Consider the following 16,493-nt stretch of genomic DNA (forward strand, 5'->3'; position numbering starts at 1 on the left):
CGGAAGAATTCCAAAAATTCTGAAAGAAGAATGGGGTGAAACATTATACCTCTGCCCCATATCATCCGGCGACAAACGGGTTGGCCGAGAGATTTGTTCAAACATTCAAAAAGGCAATAAAGGCCATGAACGATGATCAGATTCCGCTACAGCACAAGGTGGACAATTTCCTACTGGCGTATCGAAACGCCGCTCATGCAGTGACTAACCAAAGTCCTGCCATGATGTTTTATAACAGGAGGTTGCGGTCCAGGTTGGACTTGTTAAAACCAAATGTGCGGAGGGAAGTGGAAAACAAACAGTTCCGGCATATTAATAACAAGTCCACTCGAAGTTTCGAAGTAGGACAACCAGTGTTGGCGAGGGGCTATGGAAACGAAAAATGGCAGTCCGGAACAATTCGGGCCAGACAAGGACCTCTGATGTACACAGTAGATATTGGTAACAATGTGATAAGGCGTCATGCGGATCAACTGGTAGAATCAAGAGCAAGGGTCGAACCCATGGTTGCGACAGAGACAACTGTGGAAGACGTTAATGAACCTGAAGCATCTACCTCGGCAGGGACTGTACCTGATGATGACGTCCAATACATAGGAAACCAACAAGAAGAGTCACCTCAGCAACAAGAATCAGAGACCACTGAAAGGCGTTATCCAGACCGAATCAGAAGGCCTCCTGAGAGACTGAACCTTTGAACTGTTTATACCTGAAGTTATATATGTATATTTGTTATGATGTTATGTTAAATGGGGATATGACTATTAAGCTAAAAAGGGAGGATTGTGGTGTATGTAACCTGTTCCACCTTAAGAGAACTTAAGCCTGTTCCACCTTAAGAGATGTACTACTTTCTCTGGCTGCTGTATACGTAATACCGGTGGTGACCACCGGTATATAAGCACTGTGTAGTAAGATTGTATTTAGTATAGTCCTGACCTCCAACCAGTAAAGACCTGTTGAACTTTAATCTTGTAGTCTGTGTGTTATTAATTACAACTAGAACACACAGACTTTACAGTGTCGATTGGGCTTATACTCACTGGAGTTTAGAAGATTGAGAGGGGATCTCATCGAAACCTATAAAATTCTGTCAGGCCTGGACAGACTAGATGCAGGAAGGATGTTTCTGTTGGCCGGGGAGTCCAGAACCAGGGGTCATAGTCTAAGGATAAGGGGTAAGCCATTTAGGACTGAAATGAGGAGGAATTTCTTCACCCAGAGAGTGGTGAACCTGTGGAATTCTCTGCCACAGAGGGCGGTGGAGGCCAGTTCATTAAATATCTTCAAGAAGGAGTTGGATATATTTCTTAAGGCTAAAGGGAACAAGGGATATGGGGAGAAGGCAGGGACAGGGTACTGAATTTGGATGATCACCCATGATCTCATTGAATGGCGGAGCAGGCTCGAAGGGCCGAATGGCCTACTCCTGCTCCTATCTTCTATGTTTCTATGTTTCGAGCGGGTGACTAGATGCGTGGATGAGGGTAGTGCAGTTGATGTAGTCTACATGGACTTCAGTAAAGCTTTTGACAAAGTCCTACATGGGAGACTGGTCAAGAAGGTAAGAGCCCATGGGATCCAGGGCAATTTGGCATTTGGATCCAAAATTGGTTTGGTGGCAGGAGGCAGAGGTTGATGGTCGAAGGTTGTTTTTGTGACTGGATGCCTGTGTCCAGTGGTGTACAGCAGGGATCGGTGCTGGGTCCTTTGCTATTTGCAGTGTACATTAATGATTTAGATATGAATGTAAGAGGTATGATCAGTAAGTTCGCAGATGACACGAAAATTGGTGGAGTGGTAAATAGCGAGGAGGGAAGTCACAGGCTACAGGATTATATAGACGGGTTGGTCAGATGGGCAGAACAGTGGCAAATGGAATTTAACCCTGAAAAGTGTGAGGTAATGCATTTTGGGAGGACTAACAAGGCAAGGGAATACACAGTGAATGGTAGGACCCTAGGAAGGACAGAGGATCAGAGGGACCTTGGTGTTGATGTACATAGATCCCTGAAGGCAGCAGGATAAGTAGATAAGGTGGTTAAAAATGCATATGGAATACTTGCCTTCATTAGCCGAGGCATAGAATATAAGAGCAGGGAGGTTTTGATGGAACTGTACAAAATGCTAGTTAGGCCACAGCTGGAATACTGTGTGCAGTTCTGGTTGCCACACTATAGGAGGGATGTGATTACATTGGAGAGAGTGCAGAGGAGATTCACCAGGATGTTACTGGGCTGGAGCGCTTCAGATATGAAGAGGGACTGGACAGGCTGGGGTTGTTTTCCTTAGAGCAGAGAAGGCCGAGAGGGGAGCTGATTGAGGTGTACAAAATTATGAGGGGCATAGATAGGGTAGATAGAAAGGAACTTTTCCCCTTAGTAGCGGGGTCAATAACCAGGAGGCAAAGTTTCAAGGTAAGGGGCAGGAGGTTTAGAGGGGTTTTGAGGAAAAACTTTTTAACCCAGAGGGTGGTTGAAATCTGGAACTCACTGCATGAAAGGGTGGTAGAGGCAGGAAGCATCACAACATTCAAGAAGCATTTTGATGAGCACTTGAAATGCCATAACAAGGCTACGGAGCAAGTGCTGGAAAATGGGATTAGAATTGACAGGGCTTGATGGCCGGCTCGGATACAATGGGCTGAAGGACCTCTTTCTGTGCTGTATAACTCTGTGGGGGTGAAATTGGGTATAGCCCCGCTTGGGGCACTAGAATTGGCGGTGCGCAAATTCTACCGCCAGGCGCAACTTATCGCCACCTCGAGCGATTTTGGGTTGCATCGCCCCTAAAGGTGATTGCGGCGTAAAATCAGGCGCTGCACGGGACTCCTAAGGCGCTAACCTGGCGGCGCTACTCAATATCTGGGCGGCCGGGCGCAGCGGAGGTGCTGTCAATAATCGATGACCATGAGACATGCTGGCGCCGGCCAGCTCTTAAAGGGGCGGGTCATTTAGGATCAGCAGTCACACTCATCGCCCTGCAGGCCTCAAAATCGGCGCTGTGCATTCTGTGGCGTTACAAACTTTGACCAGATGGAGAGGGTGAGGCAGAGAGCGGAGCGCTTTACCGATGGGGCATTGGATGCTTTGGTTGGTGCAGTGGAGCGCCGGCGAGCAGTGCTGTACCCTGCCAATGGCAGGAGACCTCATCAGAGTGAGTACCGCAGAGCTTGGAGGGAAGTTTCGCAAATAGTCAAATCCAGCAGCGTGGCGCCCAGGACTCCTGTGCAATGCAGGAAGAAGTTCAACGATCTCACTCGGGTCGTTAAGGTGAGTGGCTTTTTGGCAATCTTCTTCATCCCTCCATCTGCACCTGACTTTATGGCCAGAGGGTGCGCGATGCACCAATGGCCATCTGTCAGCCAGCACCCATGGCCCTTTCTGGGAACCCACATGCACATTCAACTCAGGGCATACTGTAAGGGCTGTTCCACCATGGGGGGCATGAGATGACAACTCAGGGCATACTGTAAGGGCTGTTCAACCATGGGGGGCATGAGATGACAACTCAGGGCATACTGTAAAGGCTGTTCCACCATGGGGGGCATGAGATGACAACTCAGGGCATACTGTAAGGGCTCTTCCACCATGGGGGCATGAGATGACAACTCAGGGCAGCATGTTTCATCTCTTCCCGTCCTTTCTCCTGCAGGCCAAGCTGGCCAGGAACCGGAGGGAACAGATTCGTACCGGAGGAAGCCCTCCTCAGCTGCAGACACCGACGGACCTGGAGGAAAGAGTCCACCAGATTGGTGGAGGCCGGATGAGTGGTCCTGTCACCACCTTTTTGAACTGTCTCCTTCCACTTGTTCCCCCCACCAGCATGCTTTTCCACTCTGGACCCATGTCAGAGCATTGCAGCACTCTTGCATCCCTTGCTGCCACCCTGTCCTTTTGCTAAAGCCACTCTTCAACCTCCCTGCTTTCAGATGCTGCATCACCAGCTCGGGAGCCGGGCCATCAAGCTGCCAGGGACACTGACTCCGGAGGCAATGAGCAGGAGGAAGCCGGACCATCCGTACCACCCTCAGGCGAGCCAGCCCATCTGCAGACTGGGGATAGTGCTTCCCTGGAGGGGAGCGGAGGGGGATGGCTCTGAGGAGGAACCAGTTGCAGGAACCAGCGGGCTCCAGCAACGCAAGGGGGGTAGGGAAGCTCAGGAGCCGTCTCCCCAGAGGGCGAGTCAGGCCACGATGACTGCTGCACAGAGCGCAGAAGAGGTGCGTTCCCTCGCAGAAATGAGCGCCCAGGCTCGGCTCAGGCACACTGAGCTGATGGCTGCAGTGGCAAGGATGCCTGAATCCATCGAGACACTGGCAAGGAGTGTGCAAAACTTCGGGGCAGCACAAGCGAGGAGTGTATAAGACTTCGGGGCAGCACAGGAAAGGAGTGCCCAGGGCTTCGGGGCAGCACAGGAAAGGAGTGCCCAGGGCTTCACCGAAGCACTGGCACCTGCCACGCAAGTGCTGAGTGCTGCCACGCAGTCACTCGCTGACCTCATGCAGAGGCAGATTGAGGCCACGCAAGCACTGACTGCTGCCACCCTCGATGGATCAGGCAGGATTACCCGGGGCCCTTGCAGCACCACAGCAGGCCAGCAATCTGTGGACCAGCCGATTGGTTCGCATGCTGCGGTGCTGCCCCGCCAGAGTGCCAGTGTGTCGGCCGACCACGGAGCAGGTGTCCGCTCTCAGGATCTCAGCATTCCTGATGCCACCGCTGGCACGTCTCCACTGCAGCTGCCATCACCTGCAGGACAGACTGCTTCCACCCATGCCCAGTTGGAGCAGTCAGCAGCCGGGCCCTCCAGGCCCAGAGTTCGTCCAGGCCGTCCCTCGGGCATCTGTGCTTTCGGACAGTCAGCAGGCCTCCCCCAGCCTTGCTGTAGCCACTGGGGTCCCATTACAGAGGAGCTGCAGGGAGGGAAGGGGCCAATCTCGCAAGTGAAGCAGATCACCATCGAGGGGGAAAAAGTAAAAGGTGCTGCTGATACCTGTTGTTTGTAGAATTCAAGGCCGAGGATGCTGGTCTGAATGTTAGTTATGTTTTGGACAGTCTCCCAGGTGTGCGAGTCACTTATGTGGCAGTCTGTTTGTTTTGCTTTTTGTTGCCATTGCTTTGTCATGCGGGAAGGAAGCACATTTTGTAAAATAAACAACTTTCTTTATTTACAATGGCCATGTCTGCTCTTTACATACATTTTGCCCTTCACAGGCTTTGGGGTATCAGAACGGTTCCATTCCTGTTCTTGGAACGGCGGCAAGCATTCCCTGAGAGGGGCCTAGAAGCGACTTCTGATAAGCCTCTGACGGACGGCCCTTCCAGTTTGTGCCTCCCTCCCATCTTGGTCCTCCTCCTCCTCCTCCTCCTCCTCCTCTGCTGGTGCTTCAATGTCTGGTGGCATTGGCTGGGTCCTCAGGATTGCAAGGTTATGCAGCATGCAACACACAACCACGAAGTGGGAGACTCGCTCAGGTGAGTACTGAAGGGCTCCTCCGGAATGGTCCAGACAGCGGAACCGTTGCTTCAGCACGCCGATTGTGTGCTCAATAATGTTCCTGGTCGCTTGGTGGCTCGCAATGTAGCGTTCTTCAGCAGGGCTGCTGGGCGAACGGAGTGGGGTCATCAGCCACGGGCACAGAGGATAGCCCTTGTCCCCGAGAAGCCAGCCTCCTGGGTGAGCCGGGGCCTCGAAAAGGCCTGCCACAGAAGTCTGGCGCAGGATGAAGGCGTCGTGGCTGCTGCCTGGAAACTGGGCATTTACAGCGAGGATCAGCTGTCGGTGGTCACAGACCAGCTGTGCATTCAAGGAATGGAACCCCTTGCGGTTGCGGAACTCCTCCGCATTCTCTACAGGCGCCCGCAAAGCCACATGTGTGCAGCCAATGGTGCCCTGCACCATGGGGAAGTCCGCTATTCTTGCGAAGCCCTCTGCGCGCTCCCGCTGCTTGTCCGGGGTCATTGGGAAGGAGATGTACTGCCGCCTCCTTCTAAAGAGGGCATCAGTCACTTGACAGATGCAGCAATGCACCGCGAACTGCGAGATGTTGGCTATGCCCCCAGTTGCGGCCTGAAAGGAGCCGCTTGCATAGAAGTTAAGGGCAACAGTGATCTTCACAGCCACCGACAGATGTCCTGCACCTTAGCTGAGGCTGCAGATCTGGCTGAAGCAGGTGGCACAGCTCAGTCACCACCTCCCTACTAAAGCGCAGCCTTCGGAAACACTGTTCCTCCGACATGTTCACATATGAAAATTGCTGTCGGAAAACCCTGGCAGCGTAAGGTCTCGTGTGGCGACGTCTGTTGGCCCTCCTCTGTCTGGCCATGCCTGCCCCTCTATCCCTGCATCTCTGTGCCCTGTCAAGATGATTCAGCAGCAGGACGTTTCCATCCAATGCAGCCCCCATATTAAGTGCACACAGAAAGTTATCCCGTTTGAGATGCTCACCAGCAGCAAGGTGATGGTCAGAAGGCTGAAGTTCTCCTGCCAGCGCTGGCTCAGTGTAGAAAGGGCTCTCTGTGTGCAGCTGAGCAACTCTCTGTATCTCTCTAAGAAGTTGTGGTCCAAAAATGGCTGCAGCTTTTATACCACAACAGTCCCCTTTAAAGAACGCCCCCCCCAGCCCGACAGCGACTGGGAAACGTTCCAGGTAAGCTTTCCTTATTAGCGCCAGGCAGAACGGAGGGGGGCGCCACTGAATTTCCGGTCCGGGGCACCCCAAAGGCGTTGCACACTGAAATGACGTCATGATCTGCGTGCGCCGGTGAGCGAGCACTACGGTTTAGCGCCGGCGCTAAATGTCCACTCAATATGGGGAGAGGCGCAGGGTTCGCTGCACCCGGGCGCTAGTTGGTTAGCGCCCCACTTGTCGGCCTCTTTAGGCGCTAACGGTTGGCGCAAACATCCGAATTTTTCCCCCTATGACTCTAGGATCCTTTACTATGAGATCATTTATTAATTCTGTCTCATTACATAGTACCAGATCCAAGATAGCCTGCTCCCTGGTTGGTTCCATTACATACTGTTCTCGGAAGACATCCCGGATGCACTCTATGAGCACCTCCTCCAGGGTACTATGGCCAATTTGATTTGTCCAATCAATATGGAGATTAAAATCACCCATGATTATTACTGTAACTTTTTTACAGGCCTCCATTATTTGTTGATTTATATTCTGTCCAACAGCATTGCTCTGTTCGGGGGCCTGTAGACTGCGCCCACAAGAGACTTTTTCCCCTTATTATTTTTTATCTCCACCCAAACCGATTCTGCATTTTGATCTTCTGAGCCAATATCACTTCTCACCACGGCACTGATCCCGTCTTTTACCAACAAAGCCACCCCACCTCCCTTTCCTTTCTTTCTATCCTTCCGAATTATCATATACCCTGGAATATTCAGTTCCCAGCCCTGGTCGCCTTGCAACCACGTCTCTGTAATGGCAATCAGATCATACCCATTTGTATCTATTTGTGCCGTCAGCTCATTTATCTTGTTACAAATGCTGCGTGCGTTCAGATTTAGAGAGAGAAGTAGGCCGTGGAACGTGGAGCCGGCGACGGTGAAGAGGAGGCTGCATTGGAGCATTAACATCCCGACGATGTGTTCGGCGAGTCGGGCAGAGGAGCGCAGCGCAACGAGCAGCAGTAGCAGACTCACGACACGCTGCAGCACGTCAGCCGGCAGCTCCATTTCGGGTAACTCGCAGTCCGGATGGGAGGAGGGGAGCCGGGCATGGTGGCCAGAGCGGGAGAAGCAGGCCACCACACTTGGAGCCGGCAACAGTGAGGAGGAGGCCGCAGTGAAGAGGAGGACGGAGCGGCTGAGGGACATCATGCTCCCACTGCCACGGGAAGCCATTGTATTGACTCTGAACGTGGCGCTGTATTTATATCTGACGCGTCCCTACGGGGAACAAGCATTCCATTGTACTTGTTACATATGGCAAATAAATCTAATCTGATTTTAACTTTGTCTTTTTACTATTTTTCCTTGTTTTGGCCTTTTTTTCTGTTACACTCTTACTTTTAAACATTCTGTCCCTTCCTGTCACACTCTGGTTATTATTTCCCCCATCTCTAGCCTGCTATATTGCTTTCTCATTTCTCATTGACTTTTTATTTTCCCGCTCATCCCGCTCACCTGGATCCTCCCCCCCAACTATTTAGTTTAAAGCCCTCTCTACAGCCCTAGTTATTCGATTTGCCAGGACTCTAGCCCCAGCATGGTTCAAGTGAAGCCTGTCCAATCAGAACAGCTCCCTCTTATTCCAGTACTGGTGCCTGTGCCCCACAAATCGAAACCCATTTCTCCCACACCAGTCTTTGAGCCACTCGTTCATTTCTCTGATCTTATTTACCCAATGCAAATTCGCTCGTGGCTCAGGTAGTAATCCAGAGATTATTACCTTTGTGGTTCTGCTTTTTAATTTAGCCCCTAGCTGCTGATACTCTCTCAGCAGAATCTCTTTCTTTGCCCTACCTATGTCATTGGTACCCACGTGGACTATGACAACTGGATCTTCCCCCTCCCACTCCAAGTTTCTCTCCAGCCCAAAGGAAATGTCCTTAACCCTGGCCGGCAGGCAACACAGCCTTCGGGACTCACGCTCTCGGCTGCAGAGAACAGTATCTATCCCCCTCACTGTACTGTCCATAATCACTACAACATTTCTTTTTGCTCCCCCCACTTGAATGGCTCCCTGTACCACAGTGTTGTGGTCAGTTTGCTCATCCTCCCTGTAGTCCCTGGCCTCGTCCAGAGAGGGAGCAAGAATCTCGTACCTGTTGGACAAGGCCAAGGGCTGAGGCTCCTCCACCACTAACTCCTGGATCCCAATACCTGCCTCGCTGGTAGTCACACCCTCCTGTCCCTGACCATGGGCCAAATTGGAAGTAATTATTCTAGTGGGTGTGACTGCCTCCTGGAACATAGTGTCCAGGTAACTCTCCCCTTCCCTAATGTGCGCAGTGTCTGAAGCACAGACTCCAGCTCATCAACTCTGAGCCGAAGTTCCTCGAGCAGCCAACATTTGCTGCAGATGTGGTTGCCCTGGAACTTAATGGTGTCCACGAGCTCCCACACGCAACAACAACAACACATTGCCTAGTCTCCCATCTCAATTAATTAATTAGGTTTTAAATTTGGAACACTTATAAATTTTAATCTAACCAAGGCACTTAAATTTAGACTCTCAAGTTTGGAAAAAAAGCGAGAAATAGAGAAATACTCATCAGCGGAGAAGGCTGAGGGGGGACCAGATTGAGGTGTACAAAATTATGAGGGGCATAGATAGGGTAGATAGAATGGAACTTTTCCCCTTAGTAGAGGGGTCAATAACAAGGGGGCATAGTTTCAAGGTAAGGAGCAGGAGGTTAGAGGGGATTTGAGGAAAAGCTTTTTAACCCAGAGGGTGGTTGGAATCTGGAACTCACTGCCTGAGAGGGTGGTGGAGGCAGGAACCCTCACAACATTCAAGAAGCATTTAGATGAGCACTTGAAACACCATAGCATACAAGGCTACGGACCAAGTGCTGGAAAATGGGATTAGAATAGATAGGGCTTGATGGCCGGCGCGGACACGATAAGCCGAAGGGCCTCTTCCTGTGCTGTATAACTCTATGACTGTGACTCTAAAAGTGTGAAGTGATACATTTTGGTAGAAAGAGTGAGGAGAGGACATATGAACTAAATGGTACAATTCTGAAGGGGGTTCAGGAACAGAGAGACCTGGGGGTATGTGTGCACAAATCGTTGAAGGTGGCAGGGCAGGTTGAGAAAGCAGTAAAAAAGGCTTACAGGATCATAAATAGAGGTATAGAGTACAAAAGTGTGGAAATTATGTTGAACCTGTATAAAACACTGGTTCGACCCCAACTGGAGTACTTTGCCCAATTCTGGACACCACACTTTTGGAAGGCTGTGATGGCCTTAGAGAGGGTGCAGAAAAGATTGAGGAGAATGATTCCAGGAATGAGGGACTTCAGTTACGTTGATAGACTGGAGAAGCTGGTGGTGTTGTCCTTGGAGCAGAGAAGATTGAGAGGAGATTTGATAGAGGTGCTCAAAATCATGAGGGGTCTGGTCAGAGTAGATAGAGGGAAACTGTTCCCATTGGTAGAAGGGTCGAGAACCAGAGGACACAGATTTAAGGTCATTGGCAAAAGAACCAGAGGCGACGTAACAAAAAACTTTTTTACGCAGCGAATGGTTGGGACCTGGAATGTACTGCCTGAATGGATGGTAGGGGCAGCTTCAATCATGGCTTTCAAAAGGGAGTTGGATAAGTATCTGAAGGAAAGAAATTTGCAGGGCTACGGGGAATGGGCGGGGGCGTGGTACTAGCTGAAGTGCTCTTGCAGCAAGCCAACACGGGCTCGACGGGCTGAATGGCCTTCTGGGCTCTAACCATTCTGATTCTAACCATCTTCAGCCAGAAGTGCTGAGTGGATGAGCTGTATCGGCCTCCTCCTGAGGTCCCCACCATCACAGAAACCAGTATTCTGCCAATTCGATTCACTCCACGTAATATCAAGAAATAGCTGAGTGCATTGGATGCAGCAAAGGCTATGGGCCCTGACAACTACCGGCTGTAGTGCTGAAGACTTGTGCACCAGAACTAGCTGCGCGTCTAGCCAAGCTGTTCCAGTACAGCTACAACACTGGCATCTATCCGACAATGTGGATAACTACCCAGGTATGTCCTGTCCACAAACATAGAAACATAGAAGATAGGAGCAGGTGTAGGCCATTCGCCCCCTCGAGCCTGCTCTGCCATTCAATGAGATCCTGGCTGATCATCCAAATTCAGTACCCTGTCCCTGCCTTCTCCCCATATCCCTTGATTCCTTTAGCCTTAAGAAATATATCCAACTCCTTAATGAATTGGCCTCCACTGCCTTCTGTGGGAGAGAATTCCACCACTCTCTGGGTGAAGAAATTCCTCCTCATCTTTGTCCTAAATGGCTTACCCCTTATCCTTAGACTGTGACCCCTGGTTCTGGACTCCCCGGCCATTGGGAACATCCTTCCTGCATCCAGTCTGTCCAGTCCTGTTAAAATTTTATAAGTTTCAATGAGATCCCCTCTCATTCTTCTAAACTCCAGCGAGTACAAGCCCAATCAACCCAATCTCTCCTCATACGTCATTCCTGCCATCCCAGGTATCAGTCTGGTGAATCTTCGCTGCACTCCCTCCATGGCAAGAACATCCTTCCTCAGATAAGGCGACCAGAACTGCACACAATACTCAAGGTGTGGTCTCACCAAGGCTCTGTACAACTGCACCAAGACATCCTTGTTCTTGTACTCGAATCCTCTCGCTACGAAGGCCAACATACCATTTGCCTTCTTAACCGCCTGCTGTACCTGCATGCTTACCTTCAGCGACTGGTACACAAGGACACCCAGGTCTCGTTGCACTTCCCCTTCTCCCAATCTATTGCCGTTCAGATAAAAATCTGCCTTCCTGTTTTTGCCACCAAAGTGGATAACCTCGCATTTATCCACATTATACTGCATCGGCCATGCTTCTGCCCAATCACCCAACCTGTCCAAATCATACTGGAGTTTCTTGGCATCCTCCTCACAGCATACAAGCCCACCCGGCTTTGTGTCGTCTGCAAACTTGGAGATATTATATCTAGTTCCCTCGTCTAGATCAAATGCAGGACAAATCCAATTGGGTCAATTTTACCCCATCAGTCTACTCTAAGTCATCAGTAATGTGGTGGAAGGTGTCGTCGACTGTGTAACCAAGCGGCACTTACCAATAACCTACTCACCGGTGCTCAGTTTGGGTTCCGCCTGGACCACTTGCCTCCTGACCTCATTACAGCCTTGATCCAAACATGGACAAAAGAGCTGAATTCCAGAGGTGAGGTGAGAGCGACTGCCCTTGACATCAAGGCTGCATTTGACTGAGTGACACCAAGGAGCCCTAATAAAATTGAATTCAGTGAGAATCGGGGAAAACTCTTCACTGGCTAGATTAATACCTAGCACAAAGGAAGATGCTTATGGTTGTTGGAGGTCAATCATTTCAGCCCCAGGACATGGCTGCAGGAATTCCTCTGGGCAGTGTCCTAGGCCCAACCATCTTCAGCTGTTTCATCCATGACCTTCCCTCCATCATAAGGTCAGAAGTGGGGATGGTCGTTAATGACTGCACAGTGTTCAGTGCCATTCGCAACTCCCAAGATAATGAAGCAGTCCATGCCCACATACAGCAAGACCTAGACGACTTTCTGGTTTGGCCTGATAAGTGGCAAGTCACATTTGCACTACCCAAGTTACACGCAATGACTCTCTCCAACAAGTGAGAGTCTAACCTCCAGCCCTTGACATTCAGCGGCATTACTATCACCGAATCCCCCACTATCAACATCCTAGGAGACACCATTGACCAGAAACTTAACTGGACCAGCCACATATATACTGTGGCTGCAAGAGCAGGTCAGAGGCTAGGTATTCTGCAGCGAGTGTCTCACCTCCTAACTCCCCAAAGGCTTTCCATCATCTACAAGGCACAAATCAAGAGTGTGATCGAATACTCTCCACTTGCCTGGATGAGTACAGTTCCAACAACACTCGAAGCTTGACACCATCCAGGATAACGCAGCCCGCTTGATTGGCACCCCATCCACCACTTTCAACATACACTCGCTCCACCACCAGCCTGACCTGGCCACTCACGATACTCGTCCCCCTGCTGATGCGTGCAGCCAATGAACAGCGTGGGAAGCGCTGTCTGCACCCAGCAATCATGGAAAACATTGCCAGGATGAGTGCAGCTCCAACAACAGTCAAGAAGCTTGGCATCATCCAGGAGAAAAGAGCCTGCTTGATTGGCATCCCATCCACCACCTTAAATATTCACTCCCTCCACCACCAGTGCACCGTCGCTACAGTGTGTACCATCTCCAATATGCACTGCAGTAACTCACCAAGGCTTCTTCGACAGCACCTCCCAAACCCGCGACCTCTACCACCTAGAAGGACAAAGGCAGCAGGCACGTGGGAACACCATCACCTCCTAGTTCCCCTCCAAGTTATACACCATCCTGACTTAGAAATATATCACCGCTCCTTCATTGTCGTTGGGTCAAAATCCTGGCACTCCCTCCCTAACAGCACTGTGGGAGTACCTTCACCTCATGGACTGCAGCAATTCAAGCAGGCGGCTCACCACCACCTTCTCGAGGGCAATTAGGGATGGGCAATAAATGCTGGCCTTGCCAGCGACGCCCACATCCCAGGAATGAAAAAAAAATGATTAAAAAAATTAAATGCTCTGTACATTTGATTTCAAGATACCAACTGTAAAATTAATTTTGTGAGTTGTACCTTTATACTTGTGGAAATAATTTGTGGGAGGGGGAATTGTGAACCAGTGTGACTTATAAACCAGTGCAAATTTGTATTGTAAATTGCAAAAACCTGAGTTGTTGTACTTTGAAAGCAGGATGAGATTGGGCATTGAGTTTTCAAACTGCTGTTGAAATTTTGTCAGGAAGCAGTGAAAGGGAGCAAAAGTATGAGTATGTCAAGACTATTATATTTGCTTTTCTTTTGGTTAGTCCTTTCTTTATTCCTGCTTTCAGTCTCTCTCTACGTCTTCTTTTCCTTGTTGTTTATGAATGAAACAAATTGAATTTTCAGAATATTGTTTAAAATGGATAGATTGAGTGGATCTACTAACTATTTAAACTGCTATCATCTTCAGTTTAAAGTCACATTTGTGTACAGTCCTATTAAGCTCAGCCAGCTGTAACATCTTAAATTTGAAATGTGTTATGTTTTTTTCAGGTTGTAAGTCAACTTTGCTGCATCTGGTAGACAAGTGTTAAATTTGGGGTTCTGTATAATGAATGGTTTTACAGCTTATTTTTTTCACCATTTTGTTTTCACCTTGTGTAATTTGTATACTCTTTCTTCTTATTGAAGTATCCAAGACCTACCAGTTACCTGTCAAAAACCTCATCGTTAAACATCAGTCGGAGTATGTCCTCATTAAATGATGACAGATTTGCAGACTCTGTTGAAGAACGAGTGAAATTTCCAACAACAGGTAGGTTAATGCAGTTACAGTACTGTATTTGGTCAATGGTACAATACCTTTAGAAATGTTACAACAGCTTAGTCTTTCCAACGCTAAACATATTCGCCTGGAATTTACGCTGGGCTTCTTCTGATCTCCTGCCATTACTTCAGTGGAAGATCAACAAAAACCCCAGAGAAACCGCGTAAATAGCTGTTTATGCCATTTTTTGGGGAGTTGCGGCGGGAGAACCCCTTGCCATGGAATTTCTACCCCATTAGGTTTGTCTTTCACCGCTGTAAGTTAATAAAAATAATTCTCAGAATCTGGGCATCGTTGACAATGCTGCCATTTATTGCCCATCATTCATTCCCCTTGGTAAGGTGTTGGTGGGCCACCTTCTTAAACTGCCACATTGTAGCGGTTTGATGCAACTCAGTGGTTTGCTAGGTCACTTCAGAGTCAAACACAATGATGTGGGACTGGAGCCACATAGGTCAGACCAAATAAGCATAGCAGGATTTCTTCTCTAAAGGACATTAGTGAACCAGTTGGGTTTTATGGCAACCCGACAGCCCCACAGACTTATCTGTTTTTTTATTTCCGGATTTATTTGAATTCAAATTCTTAAACTTCCATGGTAGAATCTGAATTGACGTTCTCTGCATTATTAGTACAGGCCTCTGTATAACGAGTATGGTAACATAACCACTACCCTACTGTACCCATATGTTCCTGATGATGAAAGTGTTTTTGTTTAAAAAACATTGAATATGAACAATTATGTTTAGCTTCATGTTTTGTGGTACTGTATTAAAGTATTAAGGACAATAATACTTCTAATCCACCTAACCAAAGGATTTAGCTTGTATGTTAGAGAAACTTTCAGAGCAAATATTTGGATGAGTGTCAATATTCACATATTTACCAGTTCATCTCATTTTGGACCAGTAAATGATGTATGTAAGACTTGGCAACATAACCCTGGCTCACCATTTATTGGGCCTGAATTTGTGGTCAGAGGCTTCCTGTGGACAAAAGCCTCTGAACCGCAAGAAAACTATGAACCTACCTGCTGCCTCCGGAGGTTTGTAGACTCTCGCTCCTGGGCCTGCAGGCATATGAATGCTTAAAGGCCCACGTATCCCAGGGGCGCAGGCGGTTCGCAGCCGCCCCTGGGATCATGTGGGCCAGGCCAACCTATTAGAAAGGGAATCCCCATTATGCCATGGGGATTCGATTTACGTACAGAATCTCCATAAGCTTAATAGGAATCACCTAAAAAACACAAATTTCACACAATTTAAATGAAGATAAATCATTATATGTTCAAAATGAATTTAAATTAAATTAAATTAAAACAACATTTAAAACAAAAATTTTATTTTTTGAAAAATAAATTTAAATGTTTTAAAGGGGCTAAAAGTAACCTAAAATTAATTTTATTGTTTTTTATGTTTAAATAATTTTTTTAAAATTATTTAAATATTTATTAAAATTCTTACACTGGTAAAAGAAGGTTCTACACCTACCAGGCGTAAGAGGTTTGTGGGCATTCGCTAGGCATTAGTTGGGCAAATAGCCCAACTCTCTGCCAGCGAATGTCCATTTCCCGGGAATGTGGACGATCTGTCAAGCTGAAACGGCTGCAGGGCATTCTGAAGGGGCAGGGCGAAAAGTCAGAGGTTCACATTGGTACCATCGACATGGGTAGAAAGAGGGATGAGGTCCTGCAACAAGAATTTAGGGAGCTAGGTAGCAGATTAAAAAGCAGGACCTCAAAGGTTGTAATTTCTGGATCACTCCCGGTGCCACGTGCTAGTGAGTATAGGAATAGGAGGATGGAGCAGATGAATGCATGGCTAAAGAGTTGGTGCAGGAGGGAGGGCTTTAGTTTCCTGGATCACTGGGTCTGCTTCTGGGGAAGGTGGGACCTGTACAAGTCGGACGGGTTGCACTTGAACCGGAACGGGACCAGCATCCTTGCGGGGAGGTTTGCTAGTGTTGTGGGCGGGGGGCGGGTTAAACTAACTTGGCAGGGGGATGGGATACGGAGTGGAGCTAAAGTATGGGATGATGCACAGCCAAATATTGAGGAAAAAACAAGTCAGCCTGGAAGGCAGAGCAAATATGTAATGGCACAAGGGAGTATGGCAAGGCTGGATGGCATTTATTTTAATGCAAGGAGTCTTGCGAGTAAGGCAAATGAATTGAAGGTGTTGATGAACACATGGGAGTATGATATTGTTGCTATCACAGAGACATGGTTGAGGGAGGAGCAGGACTGGCAGCTCAATATTCCGTGGTATAGAATCTTCAGGCGAGACAGAGGGGGGTGTAAAAGAGGAGGGGGTGTCGCAATATTAATCAGGGAGTCAATTACTGATGTAAGGAGGGATGATATCTTAGCAGGTTCCTCTAATGAGGCCATATGGGTAGAACTTAAAATCAA

General features: G+C 48.6%; 1 protein-coding gene across 4 annotated transcripts in view; it reads left to right on the forward strand.

Annotated features, from left to right (window-relative positions):
* Positions 1-16,493, forward strand: part of map9 (microtubule-associated protein 9) — a 528,899-nt gene that overhangs the window by 221,699 nt on the left and 290,707 nt on the right. For all 4 annotated transcript variants that reach the window (XM_086010251.1, XM_086010242.1, XM_086010257.1 and 1 more), the window contains one exon: positions 13,948-14,071. In XM_086010251.1, the coding sequence (XP_085866377.1) occupies positions 13,948-14,071 (124 nt within the window). The remainder of the gene's footprint in view (positions 1-13,947; positions 14,072-16,493) is intronic.

Source organism: Somniosus microcephalus, chromosome 2, assembly GCF_052327205.1.
Source record: "Somniosus microcephalus isolate GS21.2 chromosome 2, FLI_Smic_1.0, whole genome shotgun sequence".
In the NCBI taxonomy this organism is placed as follows: domain Eukaryota; kingdom Metazoa; phylum Chordata; class Chondrichthyes; order Squaliformes; family Somniosidae; genus Somniosus; species Somniosus microcephalus.